The sequence below is a fragment of the Saccostrea echinata genome, unplaced genomic scaffold (assembly GCF_033153115.1).
Source record: "Saccostrea echinata isolate AGI-Se365-2 ecotype Australia unplaced genomic scaffold, CSIRO_AGI_Sech_v1 ptg000086l, whole genome shotgun sequence".
Taxonomy (NCBI): domain Eukaryota; kingdom Metazoa; phylum Mollusca; class Bivalvia; order Ostreida; family Ostreidae; genus Saccostrea; species Saccostrea echinata.
Window position 1 is genome coordinate 80,651 of NW_026889835.1, and position 19,565 is coordinate 100,215.

At 33.8% G+C, this 19,565-nt stretch overlaps 2 protein-coding genes across 2 annotated transcripts; both read left to right on the forward strand.

The window, feature by feature from the left end:
• Positions 1-1,257: 1,257 nt before the first annotated feature.
• On the forward strand, positions 1,258-8,872 carry LOC133176997 (ubiquitin-conjugating enzyme E2 U-like). The gene is made up of 10 exons (XM_061312072.1): positions 1,258-1,353; positions 1,567-1,634; positions 2,410-2,494; positions 2,924-3,016; positions 3,482-3,579; positions 3,683-3,809; positions 4,469-4,657; positions 5,012-5,108; positions 5,206-5,327; positions 8,477-8,872. The coding sequence occupies exons 2-10, from the start codon at positions 1,569-1,571 to the stop codon at positions 8,590-8,592; spliced, it is 993 nt and encodes a 330-aa protein (XP_061168056.1). The 5' UTR covers positions 1,258-1,353; positions 1,567-1,568; the 3' UTR covers positions 8,593-8,872.
• A 3,359-nt stretch (positions 8,873-12,231) lies between these two features.
• Positions 12,232-14,032, forward strand: LOC133177138 (uncharacterized). Its single transcript, XM_061312243.1, has one exon. The coding sequence runs from the start codon at positions 12,239-12,241 to the stop codon at positions 14,015-14,017; it is 1,779 nt and encodes a 592-aa protein (XP_061168227.1). The 5' UTR covers positions 12,232-12,238; the 3' UTR covers positions 14,018-14,032.
• The last annotated feature ends 5,533 nt before the right edge of the window (positions 14,033-19,565 follow it).

Below are 19,565 nucleotides of genomic sequence, written 5' to 3' on the forward strand. Positions count from 1 at the left end.
AAAATAAGGTATTGTCTCGAGGAATATACCAGTGAAATATGAAAGCCCCAGCAGCAACCATTCAATAGATATGGAAAAGGTTAAAGTTTTTTCAAGAGTAAGTCAAACATCAAGGTCAAATGGTCAAAATTAATGGTGCCCAAGGAAATACCTTCTCCCAAAAAATACACAGGTGAAATATGAAAGCCGAAGCACCAATCGTTCAAAAGTTATGACCAAGGTCAAAGTTTTTTCAAAAGTAGGTCAAACTCCAAGGTCAAAGGGTCAAAGTTGTTGGTATCCAAAGGAAGACCTTGTTATAAGGATTACATATGTGAAGTATGAAAGCCCTGACACTAACCGTTCAAAAGTTATGGCCAAGGTTAAAGTTTTTCAAAAGTAGGTCAAACTCCAAGGTCAAGGTCAAAGGGTCAAAGTTGTTGGTATCCAAGGTAAGGTCTGTTTTCATACTTCACATGTGTATTTCTTGTGACAAGACCTTTCTTTGAATACCAACAACTTTGACCCTTTGACCTTGAACTTGGAGTTCGACCTACTTTTTTGAAAACTTTAACCTTGGCCAAAACTTTTGAATGGTGAGAGCTAGGACTTTCATACTTCACATGTGTATTTTTTTGACAAGATTTTCTTTTTGGTACCAACACTTTTGACCCTTTGACTTGATTAAATTAGAAAGTATTAAAGTCTTAGCCACAACTATTCAAAAGTTATGGTCAAAGTTATAGTTTTCAAAATAGTAGGTCAAACTCCAGGGTCAAGGTCAAAGGATCACAGTTGTAAATATTCAAAGAAAGGTCTTGTCACAAGAAATACACGTGAAGTATGAAAGCCCTAACATCAACTGTTCAACTGTTCAAAAGTTATGGCCAAGATTACTGTTTCCTAAAAGTAGGTCAAACTCCAAGGTCAAAGGGTCAAAAGTGTTGGTATCCAAAAGAAAATCTTGTCAAAAAATACACATGTGAAGTATGAAAGTCCTAGCTCTAACCGTTCAAAAGTTATGGCCAAGGTTAAAGTTAAACATCGAGTAACTCTTTTTCCCTCACGATACACAGCTCTAGTTGAGAGTACCTCATCCTATCATCTTTGTAACTCAAATTCCAATCATAGATTTTTTTTTAAATTTTTTATTTATTTTTTTAGCGATTAAATCGGAACAGGCAAGCACCTTGAATATTCTGTTTTGGTTCTACAATTATTTTCAATTAGATATTTCGGAATGTTTCTCATGTTTATCTACAAATCAAACAAATTGCGCGAGACGGTACGAAAGATGTCGCGAAGAAAAACAAATATGGCGGAGATACATCGAAAATATTGAATGCTGCCAAGTATTTGTGATCCATATTTCAGGTTCTGAACATTTTACGATAGAAAATTATTTCTGAGAAGTATTCTAGCTTTATTTTTTTTTTAAATTATATTTGCGTCAGTGCTATTAAGTGTGCACACTATTTATTTACATCGCTCGATTTTGGCCATATCTTTGACAGTGTTTGAGCACAGTTCATATTATCTTTGATAATAATTCGAGTGATAATGTTGAAGCTTATTGTTACATTACAGATATGTATTCTAGAGCTCATCTATTGATAGAAAATGAATACAAGAAGCTTCTTGAAGATCAACCATGGGTAAAGTATGGCTTTTGTAACGTGATAATGTTCAAGAATAATTAAGGCAGATATGTTCTATTTACAATTTATTTACATACATGTATATGTATATACCAGGGCTTAATCGAAACTTTTATATACAGAGTCCTGTACCCTTCCAATTGGGAATTTTAATCCAAAGCAGTAAAATTTGGAATAAATTGATGTCTTATGTTTTACTGTAGAATACGGAGTGAGATTTTAGGTTTATTCTCTATTCGTATCTTTAGAAATCATTAAAATCTCAAAATTCAAGTTATTTTATATAAGAAGCACTGAAAAATTCAATCTGCCTCTCATTTGAAAAAGCGCCAATTTTTAAATTAGACATGGGTAGACTTTATGGATCCCCAGATGCACAAGATCTGCGGGGTCATTGCACTATGATGTAAGATTTATGTCACTCAACTGATAAGGGTTAGTCTTGCACACTACTTGACTGGTTATAGGGTTAGTCTTGCACCCACCTGAGAGATTGGGGTTAGTTCTTGCACAAGTATTCAACTGATTAGGATTAGTCTCACATCCATCTCAGAGATCAGAGTTAGTCTTTGCACATTACTTGACTGATTAGAGTTAGTCTAGCATCTGCCTGGGAGATTTGGGTTAGTCCTCACATATCATCAGAGAGATAAGGGTCAGTGTCTTGTTCTTTTAGATTAATTAAGAAATTCAGTTGCATTTGTATTTTCTGCAAGATATTATTTCAGTAAACAGAGAAGCTGCATAAGTACATGTATCATTCATTTTTAAGGGTATAGAAGCCATACCTTTACAAGATGACAGTATTTTTGAGTGGGTAGCTAAAGTAAAAGGACTAAAAGATTCAATATGGGATGGTATGTAACATGAAATAATTTTTTTATATAGATTCTTAAAAATGATAAATGCAGAATGTTTGTATTATTCTTTTTAATGAAATGATTGCATTGTTTATTTATTAATGGAACTTTTATTATAATTGAAAAAGGATGGTATTTTCTAGCTTAGTAGGCCCATATCTACATAATATATATTTCAACTTCAATTTTTAAAGTATGAGTGATGATGAATAATTTCTTGAAGATTCCATTATATAAAATTGTAATTTCCCAGTGATAGGAATAAATTTAAGTGTATTTTAGTGCTCCAGATAGATGGGAAAATATACAATATCTCATTGATTATATTTATTATCAGTCCTTTTCCTGAAGATACGAAAGGATGATACCAAAAGAACATGTTTTATGAATTGTGATATTTATTTCATTTATTAATGTTCATTGCAGGTGGTGTATTCAGACTTTACATAAAATTTGATGAACATTACAATATTCGTCCTCCGGAAGTGTGTTTTCATACCATTCCTTATCATCCAAATGGTAAATACTAAGATTATTTGCACCTGAAGTAGTTTTTGCATATTATGTACTCTTCTATAAAAGTGAAAAATTATCATGAGGATTTTCTGTATAGTTGTCTTATCCTAAGTGCTCTATTATCTTGCCTTGCTTGTGCTCCTCAAGATTCCCCCCTCCTCTCCCAAGATTTGCATTGGGTACATGTATATATATTGTTTCCATATATAACAAAAATATTCGTTATCCAAATAAATAATAAATAAAGAGAGAAAATCAGTGGGAGAGAAGTATGAAATATTTGGCTAAGCCAGGAATAACAAGAAACTCACAAGGTTTATACATGTATATGGCATTAAAGAAGCGTATTTCACTAGATGTCTCAAAAATGTTTGTAGGCACTGACATTGAGTACTGATTTTTTTACTTAGTTTACTAATCAAAGAAGTGTTGCAATTGATAATTTATAAAATATTAATTTGTTTACAGTTGAAATGATAACAGGAAAACCATGCATTGACTTCTTAGATGACTTTTCGAAATGGAAGGATTCTTACTCCTTGTCTTTCATCCTTGTCACAATACAGGTTTGTATACTGTATTTGTTACATGTACCTTACCTAAAATCATATTTTACATACATGTATTTAAGAAGATTCTGAATTAAGATTACATCTCTTTTTTTTCTAGCATTTACTCTCCAACCCAAATTTAGACAGCCCTGTGAATCAAGAAGCTGCAGAGATGATGCTTCATTCACCTAAGGCCTATAAGCAAATGGTGCTGGACTGTGTCACAGCTAGTCAGAGAGTGGAAGGTATCCGATCTATCAGCTGTTCTGGCAATTCTGAGATTTAAATATTCATTGTACCCTAACCTTTCTAAAAAAATATTTGTATATTGATAGCAACATCCATTCTTCTATCCATCACAGTATTTTCCTCATTTTCAGAACTTTTAAATTTTAAGTGTTTTGGAGCATTTCTGTTTATTTCTAACTATAATCTTATTTTGACTATTCTTTCAAAGATGTTGTATAATACAGCTATAGTTTGTGTGCTGTACATATGACCTATATTTTCATGATGAGCAATTTCTATCTCCATACCCAAGCACTTGTAATACCACTGTTGAACAAACTTGTATGTTTAAAACTGCCAAGGATGCAGGAAATATTGTAACATCAGTTTTCAGTTACATCTTATTGCAATTTTCTTAATAGAGGGTCATTCTTTCTTTGGCAAAAAAACCCCTTTGTTCATATATCATAAAAGTGAAGATTAGTTAGGGCTAGATTTACCATTGTTTTAATTTTTTTTTCAAAAGTAATTAATTACTGCTGGGAATGTAAACATAAAGAGAAATCATTGTTCTATTTATTGTTTATGACAACTTGGAATGATATGCACATTCTTTGTTGTTCTGTTGATTTATTTGAATGTTTATAACTTGATCCCAACCATTTTAACCAAACAGCTGGGGTAACTCCACATCAGGACCTAGAATCTCGGGTCAGATTTGTCACACCAGATGCACAGAGGAAACATTACACAGGAACCACAAGGACCGCTAATGCTGCTGTCACACGCCTGTCCTTTGATGATTATCATGCAACCTGGAGTGGAATTGCTACCTCTAAACCTACCATGGATACTCCTAATCCTTGTAAGAAAAAAATAGAATAAGAGGAATTGGCTGGAAAGTGATTTGTTTTTATATTTTTTCACATACATTTACATAGAAAAACTTTGGAGTGTGTTACACAAATTTTGACAGGTTTTAAAGAGTTTAATATTTTATTTTGCTATTGTAATCGACCCAAGGGATGACATTCTTTGATTGCTTGCCTATTTTGAAGTACATGTGTATTAAGTAAAATTCAATCATGTTTTAAAGCTAAATTGTCCTTTCTATAAACAAAATTTCTGAAACATAAAATGAATAGAAGGACTTCTCCAATTCTACAATTTAAAAGGTTAGGAGATGAATTTTCATTACTTAATGCTCTATATTTTACAGTATTGGAGGCAATAAAAGATAAACCTGGACTACAAAAAGCACATTTAGGAGTTCCCCAAGAAGAGATTGATGAACAAATGAAAAGACAACTCGAAGAGTAAGAAGAAGAGTTACTTCCCTTTAAAAGAATTTTCATTCTTTTCTCAGAATTTATTTCTAGATGATGAAACAGTACTAAACCTTTAATATTTCAGACATAATGCACTCATGTATGGAAACTTTAAGGTAAAGGCTAATGCTGATGAGGAGAAGGCAGCAAAATTGGCAAAATTAAACAGAATGAAGAAGATTTATCTGCCACCAAGACTCTCCCCAAGTGAGTTATAAAGAGTGCTTCAACATCAGTAAAGTGAATGTGAAAGTTGATGACACTTTAAGATCCTGTCCTTTTTATTTTCAGTTATGCACTTAGGGAGATTTGCTCCAGTCAATTGCTTTAGCTTGTGGTTCTTTTGTTTTACTTTTCTTGCAATCCTAATTAATTGAGGAAAAGGATGATTTCTAGGCAATTAAATGTTTTGTCCTGTTCTTGATTTTTATTGTTTTCAGGATTTAAGAGATTGAACAGTATTCCTTATCCTCACCTTTTTCATGTATCCAAACACATCAAGCCTTTTTATAACTAGAGTGTTCCAACGGACCCATGTGTCACCTGCTCTGTAGCTTCATTAATGATAACTAAATCTAAGAGTGGTCAACTTTTTATTTACTGTTAGCATGATAGTTCATGCATATCCCTGCAAAGAAAAAATGGCATCCATGGATAGTTACATGTAAGACTGTGATAAAATTTGACAATCAAAGAAAATATGGTTCCCTAACCCTCAACACGCTCAAAAGAATAATTAAATTGAAATTATGAAAATAACTATTTATCATTAAAACATGTTTCCAACAATCCACCAAAAGAGATTTCAAGGTCAAGTGAATTATAATGCTGGTATTTTTCATAATGTCTTATAACAAATGATGCACATGCTGAATAACATAGACTTTACTCTTAAATGTCGAAAATATGCTGTATATCTGTACTATGAACTTTTTTGAAAAGTAGGTCAGTGGTCAAGGTCATGAGGTTGATAATGATGATAATTTACAAAAGCCATAGTGCCAAGCAGTATATATGCAAAATTTCAAATCCATACCTCTTACACTTCTCAAGATATAGGGTGCGACAGATGGCTAGACAGACAGACGCGAGGTAAAGTGATCCCTTAGTACCGCTTTGCTCTGCAGGCCACACAAAAACACGACTGCATATTTAGATTAAACTTCCTTAGTGATATTTTAATAAGAGAATCTAAATTCAAACATGATATCCAAGATTCCATGTAATGTTATGTTTTATGTCCTGTTACATGTTGTACCAAGCTATTTTTGACATACTTTAATTGATTCATAGAAATTTTCATTTGATAAATTGCATTGATAAACAAAAGAATTAATCTTATTTTAGGTAACTGTAGCATAAAACAATCCTGTGTATCATTAGATTTATTACTCTATATGCTTAAATAGTTAGATTGATAAAAACTTTAAAGATTTCCATTTAATTAATAATATTAATATGCCACCTGCTACTTTTTCATATTCTAGTATTAATTATCTAAGGGTCAGATGTGCTTCTCCTTATGATTCTTATAAAACCAAATGTAGTTTTGCATGCATGTTTGAATGCTCCCATCACAGAATGACCCTATGAAATAGTTATCAATCAACAATTATTATCTGTAGATGCTGAGTGAATCTAAGTTTTTAGCTCTATGTGGGAAACTTTCACAGGCCTCTAAGTGACCTCTAAAATTAAGGCGCCAGCTGGCGCCTCATCAAAAAAATTTAGTCGCCACTGCAAATTTTTAGTCGCCAGGCAATTCTTTTAAAGGTGCCAACTTTAAAAGTTAAAAGTAATCAATATAGGGACATGTGCTTACTAAAAACAAAAAGTTACTAAGAAAACATATGTCCATTGCTAAAAAATAATTTCCTCTTCTTTTAAATTTCTTCTTCTTCAGAAAAAAAAAAAATTGTTAAAAATGTTAAAATTTCTGGAATTCAACGATCGCCAAGTCAATTTAAAATGGTTGCCAATTTGGTGACTTAGGAAAAAAATTTATGCGCCAATCAAAATTAAATTAAATTAATCACCAATTAGGGCCCTGTTTCAGATCATGATTTTTGTCCATTGACCTACTTTCAACAGAGTTGCCTGCATGGCACAGTGGTTAGAGCGTTTGCTCTAGAGTTGCGTAGTAAGGAGTTGATCCTTACGTTGCAGGTTCAAATCCCACTGTGGGATGTGGAGACCGGTCTTTCAGATAAGACCGTATAAACCGAGGTACTGTGTCGCAGTAAGTGCTGGCATGTAAAAGATCCCTCTGCTCAATGGCCCTGAATGCCAAGTATATATACAAAATTTGCAGCTCTCCACCGGCAAGTGGTGTAGTCTCCGTATGAGTGAAAAATTCTCAAGAGGGATGTTAAACAATAATATACAAACAAACTTTCAACAGATATTGCACATGGACATAGAAAAATTCCAAATACTCATGTTTTTTTCCTTCTTTAATTTATAATAATTTGGACTAATGAATGCAAAAGGGCCGGTTTTAAAGGGCATTACAGTATATCTTTCTTGTTTAGAAATGGATGTTAATTGTTTTCAAGACAATACCTTTAAAAAATGGAATGTGCACTAATAGAAAGCTTGCTTCAGATTGCTTTGAGGTCAATCTTTAATCTTTGAACAGTTTTTTTATACTATATATAGTTCATTTTTACTTTCCTGGGATGTCTTTTACAGTCATTGAGTCAAAGTACATGACTTTAGTGCTAAGTAGCTAAACATTATTTAAGGTTAGGATGTTTTCAAGTCAGTGGGGATTTGTTTGATGAATATCTAGTGCCCATATTAAATAGATTATGGATTCACAGGGTCAAAGAGCATGACTTCTCCTCTCCTGAAAAAGAAAAACTTTTTCTTAGTAGACTGTACATGCTGTTTTGAAGTTCACTTGAGAAGTGGTTCATGAGGATAACAAAAATGTCAAGCTTTGACAAAAATTGCTCTAATTACGATAATGCTTTGCATAGGCATGTGAGCTATAGAGCTTGTGATGAACTCTAAACTTTTTAGAATATGACGCAAGGGGTATTCATTACAAACTGATAAATGCACATGGAGTGGGGCACAACAGACTAACCTTTGACTTTGTTTATTTTGTTATTCATTCTTATGGTTGTATCTCAAGCATTGATATCTCAAATAACATGTCGAAGTAAGTTTTAAAGTCCCAAACTGCATCTCTTTATGTACCGGGTATTATAATCTCTATCTCAAACTCTCAGATATCTTGAATTTTTTTTTCTCAGACACATCAAGTTCAAGATAATGAGCTTTGACTGTATGTATATTTAAACTTCATATGTATCCACGTAATATTTACCCTCAAAAACTTATTTTATCAGCTCCATCAGTTCAACCCCCACCAACCAAGGAAAGGAAAGAGGAACCCTGGGAAGATGAAGTGGACAACCTTGTTGAATGGTCGTCAAAGCTTGATGCTGATGAACTAGACATTTAAATGCTTTGCATTTGCTGGCAAAATGTGATATAAAAGCAATGTTTCATGACATTTTGATATCACTATTAATATGAATATTAAGAAGAGAAATTAATTTGTATGTACAGGTATGAAGTAAAATTAATGAATGCAACAGAGGTAGCAGAAATATAGTATGAGTTGTCCTTTACATCAAATTTTATTATTCAGGCAGTAAATGAAACCCTGTCACCAAAAATTATTTGTTTAATGTGTGTCTAACTCAGTGGAATCAATGTTTATCAAATAAAATGAACTTTTACTGTGGTTTCCATGTTCATGATTATTCAAGAATTATAATTAAAAATACTAAAGGAGGATTTGTTACAGCTTTGGTTAAGATTCTTTGTGCATATCGTAGTCCCCAAAGGAAGGGATGGGCTTTAGATTAGAAATATTGAAATATTGAAAACATTTTTAACAACTTTGATCGCACATTAGAAGCTAGGTTTCATTGAAATATTTATTCCCAAGAAAGTGAAATTTTAAAACTGATATGCCACTGGCATTCACATGCACTTTTTTAATTTTATATTAACTACAGTAACAGATGTCCAAAAGTTTAGTCCATGATGCAGTTTTTCAATTTCGAAGTTTATAGTTTTTATCTTTTTCTAACTACATGATATTTTCATGTCATACATATAATTTTATCATATATTTTGTATGAATCCCTTCTCATTAAGCACTCATTAATGATACAACTTTCGTAAATCAAGCACCAGGTTAACCATTCATGATACAAATCCACTAATAATCTTATTTGGAAAGTAATTGTCATCCATGATGACATGCATTTCAAAGGTGGATCCAGAGGAAGGGATATGATTTGCTGTGTTCTAGCATAGTAAAGTAAGCTGAAAATAACTTTGGACCCACCCCACCCCCCAGGAAAGTGGTTTGAAAAGTTTAAAAAAGATATGTACATGAAGAAAAGAGTTTTTTTCTGTGAAAGCATATCCCCCACCTATATCCATAATCTTTTTTTTTTACTGAAAATGATACCCCTCCCCCAAAAAATCCATGGATCCAACCTTGTATTAAGTTTAATTTTAATTCCCTTAAACAATGTTTGGTTGTTGTTTGGGATATAGGAATCACCCTGCACATCTGTCCTTCTGTCCATGAAATCTTTTCTGGGCTATAACTTTGTAATCATTGGAAGGGTGTGTCTTGACCTTAACCCAGGGTCACTCCAACAAGTTAAAGGTGACTTGAAGAAATAGTATAAAATTCTTGTCCGATCTACATTTTTCTATGGACAATCATTTGAAGTTCATACTTCATGAGATTGCTTATGATCTGAAAGTGTGTCATGACCTTGAATCAGGGTTGTTTGATCAAGTTTAAGGTCACTTGAAAAAAAATGTTTAATTCCTGTATTGACCATATGTTGTAATGGAGATTTTTAGAGACTTACACTTATCACAAATATTGTATATGATCTGAGGGTATACATGTATTGACTAAGACCCAGGGTCATCCCTGCAAGTTCAACATCACTGTGTTATGTGTTCTGTCTATAACTCTCAAACTGAGGCTTATTAGAAGTTGATATATGACATGATTGCTTATGACCTAAGTGTGTGCTATGATCTAACCCAATGTCATTTTGGCAAATTCAAGGTCACCAGCAGAAAAAGTATTCAGTGTGTCTAGTTCATAAGTTTCTAATAAATAAACATTTGAAGTTCATACTTCACACAAATATTACTAATGTCTTTAAATTGTGATATGACCTCGACTCAAGGTCATTCTGGCAATTTCATTGTCACTGGTAATAAAAATATTATTCTTTTTGTCAGAAGTTGAAACTTCAAACAAAAATTATTCATGAGCTAAAAGTATGTCATAGCCTTGACCTAAGGTTATTATGGCACAGACAGAAAAGTGTGACATTCATGTCAGATATCTTTCTAATGGAGAAACATTGGATGTCCAAATTTCACGCGAAGATTACTCATGACCAGAGGATGAGTCTTTTTTTAAAAACTTTTTTGGCAAGTTCAAGGTCACATTTACAAACTGCAAATGGACACTTTCAACAATTTTTAAACCAGGGTCATTTTGGCAAGTTCAAGGTCACATTTACAAACTGCAAATGGACACTTTCAACTATTTTTCGACCTCTAGCTGTTGTGAGTTGTTATTTAAAATAAAGTCAAACTTCATTATCTTGAGGTCAATATGACCGAAAAAGTTCAAAATATTAGAGTTATTGAGGTTATTAAAATATATATGGAAAAAGTTGTTGTGACTTCCACCTCAATTTAATTTGTCTAGAATTTGTTGAATTTAAATAGGGAAGTACTAGTATATACTTAGCGTATAGTTCTTTGATTAACGTTTATTGAATAAACAAAGAAAAACGATTAAATGGTCTTATTTCAGAATATTGTGTAACTATTAAAGGTGTCGGTGTACTGAAAAATATTGTAGTGTATATTTTAGACTTCAATACAACTGCTTTCAATGTACCTCAAATAAAAAAAAATGCGCTCATTTTTTCCCTGTTTTTCCATCATTTACCTTTTTACACTAACAAAATTAGGATTAGGGCGTTAATAAAGTGTCACATCATAAAGGGTAGATGTTGACTTTCAAATGTGAGCACTTGAGTTAACTTTAGTGATGTCGGTGCTTTGAAATAACCCTTGAATTTTATATTAGAGCGAAAATAAACACGGAAATCATTCAAAAAATTTTACTAACCCACATTCATATATATAATTATATACATATATTTAACGGAAACCCTTTATTTCTTTGTCATTCTTTTGGTGCTCGGGAAGTGTGTACGAAGTAAGTATTTGTGTGTTATATAAGCGATTCTTAAACTATTTACCGTTACTTTTATGTACTGTATTTTTCCTGTTGTTAATTCTCAATTACAAGACTTCCAACGTGTTAAAAAATAAATTAATATGCTAGCTACATAATTATTCCGGTAAAACAACACCATTTTTAATATTGCGTAGATAAGGAATTGTTTTATTGTTAGAGTTTATTATTATTTTGGTTCCCATCATCCAGTTCTTAAATTGTTTAAGATGAAGGTCGTGTTAATATCGAAAACAAGACGTTTACGAAATAAAAGAGTTAAAATCCTTCCTGATCATAATACAAGTCTATAATATATAGTGAAACAAGACAAACGAATTAATGAACCAAAAAATATACAGACAAATAGACAAAGAAATAAATAAATTAACAGGAACATGAACACCACTTGGACATTTTTTTACCTTCTTGGGCTTCTAAATCTAATCCTGTAATGTTTTCAGCAATTCTAATTACTAATGTAAAAAATAATGATTGATATCTGTTTAGCCCGTGATTTTGTAAGTATGTAAGTTTGCACTTGTATCTAAATCATGTACACCGCCCTTTCCACCCTCAAGTTTAATCTTTTAACGTAATGGGGAGTGATCGAGAAGTTTAGTTGAAGTTGTTACAAAGACAAAATAAGGAAAATGTACAAGCTTTAAAGCCAATTGAGTCTTTAGATAAAAGAAGTTTAACGTTATAATTCGAAAATATATGCTTTTTTTTTATTAAATAAAAGTTGATAAAAAAGTGTTATAATCTTATTATATTTTGTATTTTTTATTTCAGTAAAATAAAAAAGATGGCAGAAAATTCTTCAATGTTAGCACAAGATCCTGTGCGATGTGAATTCTGCAGAGCAAGTAATGCGGAGTATGTTTGTAAGACCTGCAACGACCGCATCTGTGCGATCTGCGAAAAGATTCATCATAACATTCACTCCAATTCAGAAATAAAGTCTACAAAACTGGAAAAGGTACAAGGGTTCTGCAAGCATCACTCCAGAAATAGATACGAGGTTTGCTGTTATGACTGCCGAGTACCAGTATGTACAACATGTATTATAGATTTCCATAACAAACATAAAATGGTTAACATGTCCGTCTTGTTCGAGGAAGACAAGGCTGCTATTGTAGACGATATAGGGGAGATGAGAAGCAAAATTTACCCCGAAGTAGAACTGATAGTTCAAGCTGCAAAATCGACAAAGGAAAGTATTCCATCTAGATGTCAGATGGTCGTACAGTATCTAAAAGGCAGGGCCGAAAAGGTAAAGGAACAAATAGACAAGTTCTTCGAGGAGGCTGTAATCGAACTTCAAGAAATGGAGAAAAAAGATGTTAAAGCATTTCAGGAACACATAGCTCAAATTGATGGTATCCTGTCAAGGTTACAGAAAACAGCCAGCCTATATGAAGGCCAACTGCATACAAGATATGAATCTGACTTAATTCTATTTCGAAGAGCTAATCCGGGAATTTCTAGTTTTAGGTCTATTCCAGACACTCTTAAGTACTCTCCTCCCTTCTTCAAAGGCGGTAAAATGGACAAAGCAAAGCTAAGCAAATTTTTTGGCGAACTTCAGTCGTCATCAATAAAACACACTAAAATAAGAAAAATAAGACAAAAGACAAAACGCGCAGATACCAAGGCAGCTCTGCTAAGTAGTTTGGAGAACATCTTGTCAATCCCAGCATCAAGCACTGTTCCTACCAAGGCTACTGACCAAACTCCGTCAAAACCTATCAGCAGGAGCACATCCATGACAAACTCAGCGAAAAGCGTGCAACACTTCAAAAGAAGTTACAGTGTTCTGACATCCGTGAACTGTGTGTCCCCAGCAAAGGCGTGGATAAGTGGACAGCATCCAGATATTAAACTGATGGACTTGCAAAGTGGAGAATGTGATACGATTTCCACGGACTGTGAGACAACTGGGCCCTCTGATTTGACCATTACAAAGGACTATGACATCATTTTCTCCGACTTTTATGACAGGTCAGTGAAGCAATTAACAATTGAAACCAAGGAAATGGTAGTAATTTTTCGAACTGACTGGAATCCAAAAGGTCTTTGTTGTGGAAAGGAGGATGAGGTGTTTGTGTGCCTTGTCGAAAACCAAAACGGAAAAGTTGCAAAATTCAAGAAAGGCGGAGAATTGTCACAAGAGTTCATAAATGATTTGGATGGGAACCGGCTTTTTGAACAACCAAGTTACATTTGCCAAAATTCCAATTTTGATCTCTGCATTTCCGACACAGGGAAACGCGCGGTCATTGTGCTAGATGCCAATGGCAATAAGAAATTTGAATATAGCGGAAGTGATGCTGACGGTCGTTCGCCGTTTGATCCTCGTGGCATCGATACCGAGGTTGGAGGTAACATTGTTGTAGTGGACTATGGGAACCATGAAGTCATTTTAGTAAGTGACAATGGAAAATTCCTAACGTGTTTGCTTGACCGAAGTGACGGGCTTTCCCGACCCTGTGATGTTAGCGTTGATGGCGAAAATAAGCTCTGGGTTGCAGAGTGTCGCACGGGAAGGCTGAAAGTGTTTCAATCGACATCATCAGAAATTTAACTAGGGATGTCAACGAATATTCGAACATTCGAATATTCATTCGATGAGTTTATATTCGAATATGAATTTAAAATTCGAATATTCGATGTTTTTTAGATTTCACAAAAAAAAGAGATAATAAATTTTAATTAGAACAATGCTGGAATCATCCCCGTTTTATTTACTAGCGATCCTCTTATTTCTTTCAATACTTTTTATATTATAGATCTTCTAAATTATTTCATTTTGAGTACGGTATAAAAGAAATAAACAAGTATCATTAATGTATAAGACAAAAAGTACTTTCAATAGTTTTATATGATCGGATTAGAATCGAGGGCATTGAAATGAAACTCTTCTTGAATGTCTAAGAGACACGTGAAGAGTGTACTTATAAAATTAAATTTTATTGATCATTGAAGTACATCTTTGATAGAATCAGCCTGTAATATTGTAAAGGGCTCAATTTCAGAATAATGCATCAATTACTTGATTATCTGGGGTTGTTTACATTCCTGAATTTTAAAATCATTATCGGGAACGTAATGACCTAGGAAAATTGTCTATGGAAGTGTTTGTTTATGTTTTCAAAACATTGTATAAAGATTATATTATATCTCTTATTAAGCAGATAATTGTAATTTATTCCGTGTTTTTAAATCTGAAGAGTAAAGATCAATCTTGCCCCTGGTTAGACGACTGGTTTGTCAGTTTGAGCTTGTACATACAAAAGCGTCGGAAGCAAATTGAAAGGGGGAGGGGCAAACCAACAACTAAAAAAACGTTTGGAGGGCTAAGCCCCAGTTTCCAATATCTATATTATGTCTATCTTTGCAAAACAAAGGGGGAGGGGGTTACCCACCCCCCCCCCCCCGGTTCCGACGCCTAAGACCGCGGAACATTAACTGGCAAAATTGGAAATATGCAGCTTACGTCATTTTCATCTGTTACAATCAAAACATTTAATAATAGATAATGGATTGGGCGGGTACAATTCTGCACGGACGTCCGAGAAAACATTGGATTGAAATTCTAGTTTGAAACTCATTTTCAATCCACCTGAGCTGTTTAAAAAGCAGACTGTGAATTTATGATTCAAAAGACAAATAATTTCAATTTCGGAATATTTTGAAGTTTAAATATATAAATCAGTATTTCTGACCAGTGTTTATAAAGAAATATAAACGGACAAATATTTGAATTCTATTAGGTGTGTGCATGCATGTGTTGGGAGGGGGGGGGGGGGTAGAGGGGGCTGAACGATCTTGGAAATAAAAAAGGAAGTCTTTTTTTTATTTGGACAACCCATCCCTGTTTTTGATTGTCAAACATTTTTCAGTGAAGATAAAACTAGAGAAAATACCTCTTGTCATCTTAGAAATAAATATATTTTGTCATGTGAAGGCATGATCTGACTCGACAATCCCCCCCCCCCCCTTTTTAGAATCAAATAGCCATCCCATGAAAAAATAACCACTGTCTTCTATGACTTTTACGTATAGGCTAAAAACTCATATAAACAATGATAAATATGAATTTCAAACAACATGTACTTGGGAATTGAAATTATTTGGCTTTGGATCATAAATTAACACTCTGCGTTTTAAACAGCTCAGATGGATTGAAAATGAATTTCAAACTAGAATTTCAATCCAATGTTTTCTCGGACGTCCGTGCCGAATTGTACCCGCCCATTTCATTGTCTATCATTAAATGTTTTGTCTGTAACAGATGGAAAAGACGTAAGTTGTATACTTCCAATTTTGCCAGTTAATGTTCCGCGGTCTTATGATAAATATCATTTGTTAAGATAATATTTCGGTTGTATACACTTAAATGAATTATCTATTTTAAACACTGACAAATATCAAATGTAGAATTCCTTATTGTGTACCTACAAAAGTCTACATTCAGTTTTACTTCCAAAATACCGACGCAAAAACCTGCCATTAGAGTATGATGATGTACATTTAAAATAATCCAGATTTTATTTCTTTTATCGAATATTCGAATATATTCGAATATTTTCATTGAATATTCGAATATGAATTATTGACAAAATTGACATCCCTAAATTTGACGTTTAAGGAATTGAGTTAACAGTCGTGTTATAAACAAAGCTGCTTGCACAGAATAAACTTTCCTTGCGCAGAGTAACCTCAATGTGGGCCCCCTCCTATTAGAAAGAATTTTTCTTTTTTTTTCTTTTTTATACCAGGACATCACCAATCATATTTCAAAAGATGATTTGGCTGCTGTATTAAGTGCAAGAGGAGTTCTGGAAACACGGCTTTTGTATAAAAAAAGTTTTTCGACCCCAAATTTGCCCCATGGATGAAAATGAATATTCTGAAACCTTATTTCACATCTATACAGGACATCACCATTCATATTCCAATTTATAAATTGTAAGAGGAGTTTTGGGAAGAAGAGAAACGGGTGGACCAGGCCCCGGGATCATGAAACATCTTGAGCTTAAGTCAAAATCTTTATGTTCTATTTAGTTTTTGTAAAAGTCAATCAAAGCAAAATTAAAATATTTTTCAATATTGCTTTACAAAAGTGTTGTTGTCTGCAAATTTAGAGATAAATTCAACAATTAATAAACATTTTACAGGTGATTGAAAATTTGACTTAAGTCTAAGTTTGTTTTATGATCCTGGGACCGGGATAACGACACTATACCCGAAATCTCCCTATAAAAAAACGGATGAAAAGGGTAACATACGAATAGAAAAAATATACAACACATGCATATAGAAAGAACAAAATCCGTAATAGAAGCACATAAGTGCTTGCCTTTAAATGTACTCTTCATATCTGGAATATGATGTCCTGTAAATGTGCGATAAGGTTTTGGAATTTTCATTTTCATCCTCAGAGCAAACTGGGGATTGGAAAACGACGTTTTTTTCCCCATAAAAACCTTATACCGAAAAATTCTTTAACATATCACTTTACGAAGTAGGCAAATTTTCTTTTAGAGTATGATTAGGTGGTGTTCTAAGATATTTCCATTTTCATCTAGTGGGCAATAATGATTGGAGGTTACGTTTTTCCTACAATAGCATGGTTATCAGATCTCTTCTTCTTAACATGTTGCATTTGGGCTATGATCGGTGATGTACTGAAAATGTGCAGCAAGGTTTCGGAATTTTCATCCCGAGATCCAACTAGGGGTAGGTTTTCTACATAAACTTTGTTCCCGTATTTCCTCTAACATTTTACACAGAAGCAAAGTCATTTTTGTGAAAACGACTGGTAGTGTCTGTACAATAATGTGTCGAATTTTCTTTTTCTCCAAAACTCTTCTTACTTTTTGCACTTATCCAATTCATCTTCTGGAAAATGGTTGGTTGTGCAGTAAGGTTTCAGAATTTTCATCCTCGGTGCCAATAGCTATAGGGGGTTGGAAGAAGGCGATTTAAAAAAACAAACAAACCTGGTACCCAGAACTCTTCTTACATTTTACACATAGCCAAATCATCTTTTGGAATATGATATGTTTCAGAGTCTTCATTTTCATCCTTGAGGAAATTGGGGGTAAAACAACGTTTTTCTAATAACCTGGTTCCCAGAATTCTATTTAGATTTTACGCAGCATAGGCGTCGGAAGCAAATTGAAAGTGGGGTGGCTAATTGAAAGTGGGGGGGGGGCTAAACCAGCGAGAAAAGGTAAGCCCCAATTTTCAATGCCTATATTATGTCGATCTTTGCAAAAAAAGTTGGGGGGGGCTAAGCCCCCCCCCCCCCCCCCCCCCGGTTTCGACGCCTATGCGCAGTAACCACAAAATCTTTTGGAATATGATTTGTGATGCCCTGTAAATGTGCAGTAAGGTTTTGGAATTTTCATTTTCATCCCGAAAGCAAACTGGGGCCGGTCGGAAATGACGATTTTCTAGAAGAAGAAATACAGACCTGTTCCCAGAGGCCCTACATTTTACACAGTAGCCAAATCTACTATTGGAATGTGCTTGTTAGTGTCTTTAGGTGTGCAAATAAGATTTTGGAATACTTGTATACTTTTCTTTCTTGGGTTCAATTAGGAGCCGAAAAACGGGTTTCTATAGAAATGGGCCCGAGTGTCACTTGTTATACTCGACTGCCCGTCTGTCTACTTCCTAAAAATCAGCTTCTTGAATTACAATATGATTGATGGTGCCATGTAGATGTGCAAAAAAGTTGCAGAAGTTTAATTTGGGTCGAAAAGTGACGCTTTTCTTTTCTTTTTTCCCTACAAACACGATGTTCTCAGAACTTACAGAAGTACGAAGGAAACTACAAATAGGGGCAAACACAGTGTATAGCATCTACTTCTCTCTGCATTGAAAGTGATGGAATATTGCTCTGTCGTCTCGATTTGTTTCTATAAAGAGACATTTTACATAATTTTGCACATATATATATCAGCCTTAAAAAAATATTTACCATTTCTTTTAATGGATGGTTTGATTAGGAATAAAATATGAAAATTAACACTGCTGCTTATTGCCCTCCTTGTGTTTTTCCCCAAAAGAAGTGCATACAAAAGGTTGTAGAAACATATGTAATTATAACAAAAGGTTGTAGAAACATATGTAATTATATCTGCACTCTCTATAGAAAGTTCAGGCATATTCTGGTCTGTCTGTCCGTCTCTCACAGTATTTTCTTCCTCAAACTGCTCTTAAATATTTTACGATAAAGCCATCTCATCTTTTAGAATATGATGGATGGTTTCCTTTAGATGTGCGATTTTCATAGTCAACTGGAAGGCAAATGGGGATCAAAAAACGATATTTTTCTACAAAATCTTCTTCCTCTGCGCCTCTGTCATTTTTAGCATACTTAGTCAATTCATATTTAAGAATATGATATACGTGGTGTCATACAGATAGGCAGTAGAATTTACACGCGGGGGATGGGGGTGGGGGATATTTTGGGTCGAAGAACAATGTTTCTCTATAAAAATCTTGTTCCCAGAACTCTTATATTCTACATAGTAGACAAATCATCTTGTTTTTATGATTGGCGGTGTCCCGTAGAAGTGCAACTTCACTTTCACTCTGGAAGTCAATAGGGGTTCAAAAAATGACCTTTTTTTTCTTTTACGAAAGGCATGGTTTCTAAAAACCCTCGTATTTTTTATGCAGTGGTCAATTCACCTCACAATCTTGAAATAAGATTAGGGATGTCCTTCGGTTTTATAGGGGAGGGGAGGCCAATTGTCGTAAAAGACATATCTCTAGAACGCCTCTTACATTTTCAACTGATATGCAATAAGCTTTTGCAATTTTCTTTTCCATCCCTGAGGCCATTGGGGCCGAAAATTTTATTCCTTAATTTTTCAACACGGAAACTTTCTTTCCAAGACTCCTTTTTAAACAGAACTTATACTTAAATTCTTTAGTTTCAAACTGATAATGCCAATTTAAAAGACCCATGTGAACACACATGTTCATCTGAGCATTTTATGCTCAATTTGAAACATGTATATTTATGTAAATTACGAAATAAATATTATTAATTCTTCACTAGTTACTCAGATACAAAGGAGAATAAATTCAGAAGCAATCACTTACATGCGAGT

What these genes read in the sequence shown, in the direction of transcription:
- LOC133176997 (XM_061312072.1), top strand. Translation starts at nt 1,569, where the DNA reads ATGTATTCTAGAGCTCATCTATTGATAGAAAATGAATACAAGAAGCTT. An exon ending in TTCTTGAAGATCAACCATGG is followed by an intron (nt 1,635 to 2,409) that starts GTAAAGTATGGC and finishes TTCATTTTTAAG; the next exon opens with GGTATAGAAGCCATACCTTT. An exon ending in TCATCCTTGTCACAATACAG is followed by an intron (nt 3,580 to 3,682) that starts GTTTGTATACTG and finishes TTTTTTTTCTAG; the next exon opens with CATTTACTCTCCAACCCAAA.
- LOC133177138 (XM_061312243.1), top strand. Translation starts at nt 12,239, where the DNA reads ATGGCAGAAAATTCTTCAATGTTAGCACAAGATCCTGTGCGATGTGAA.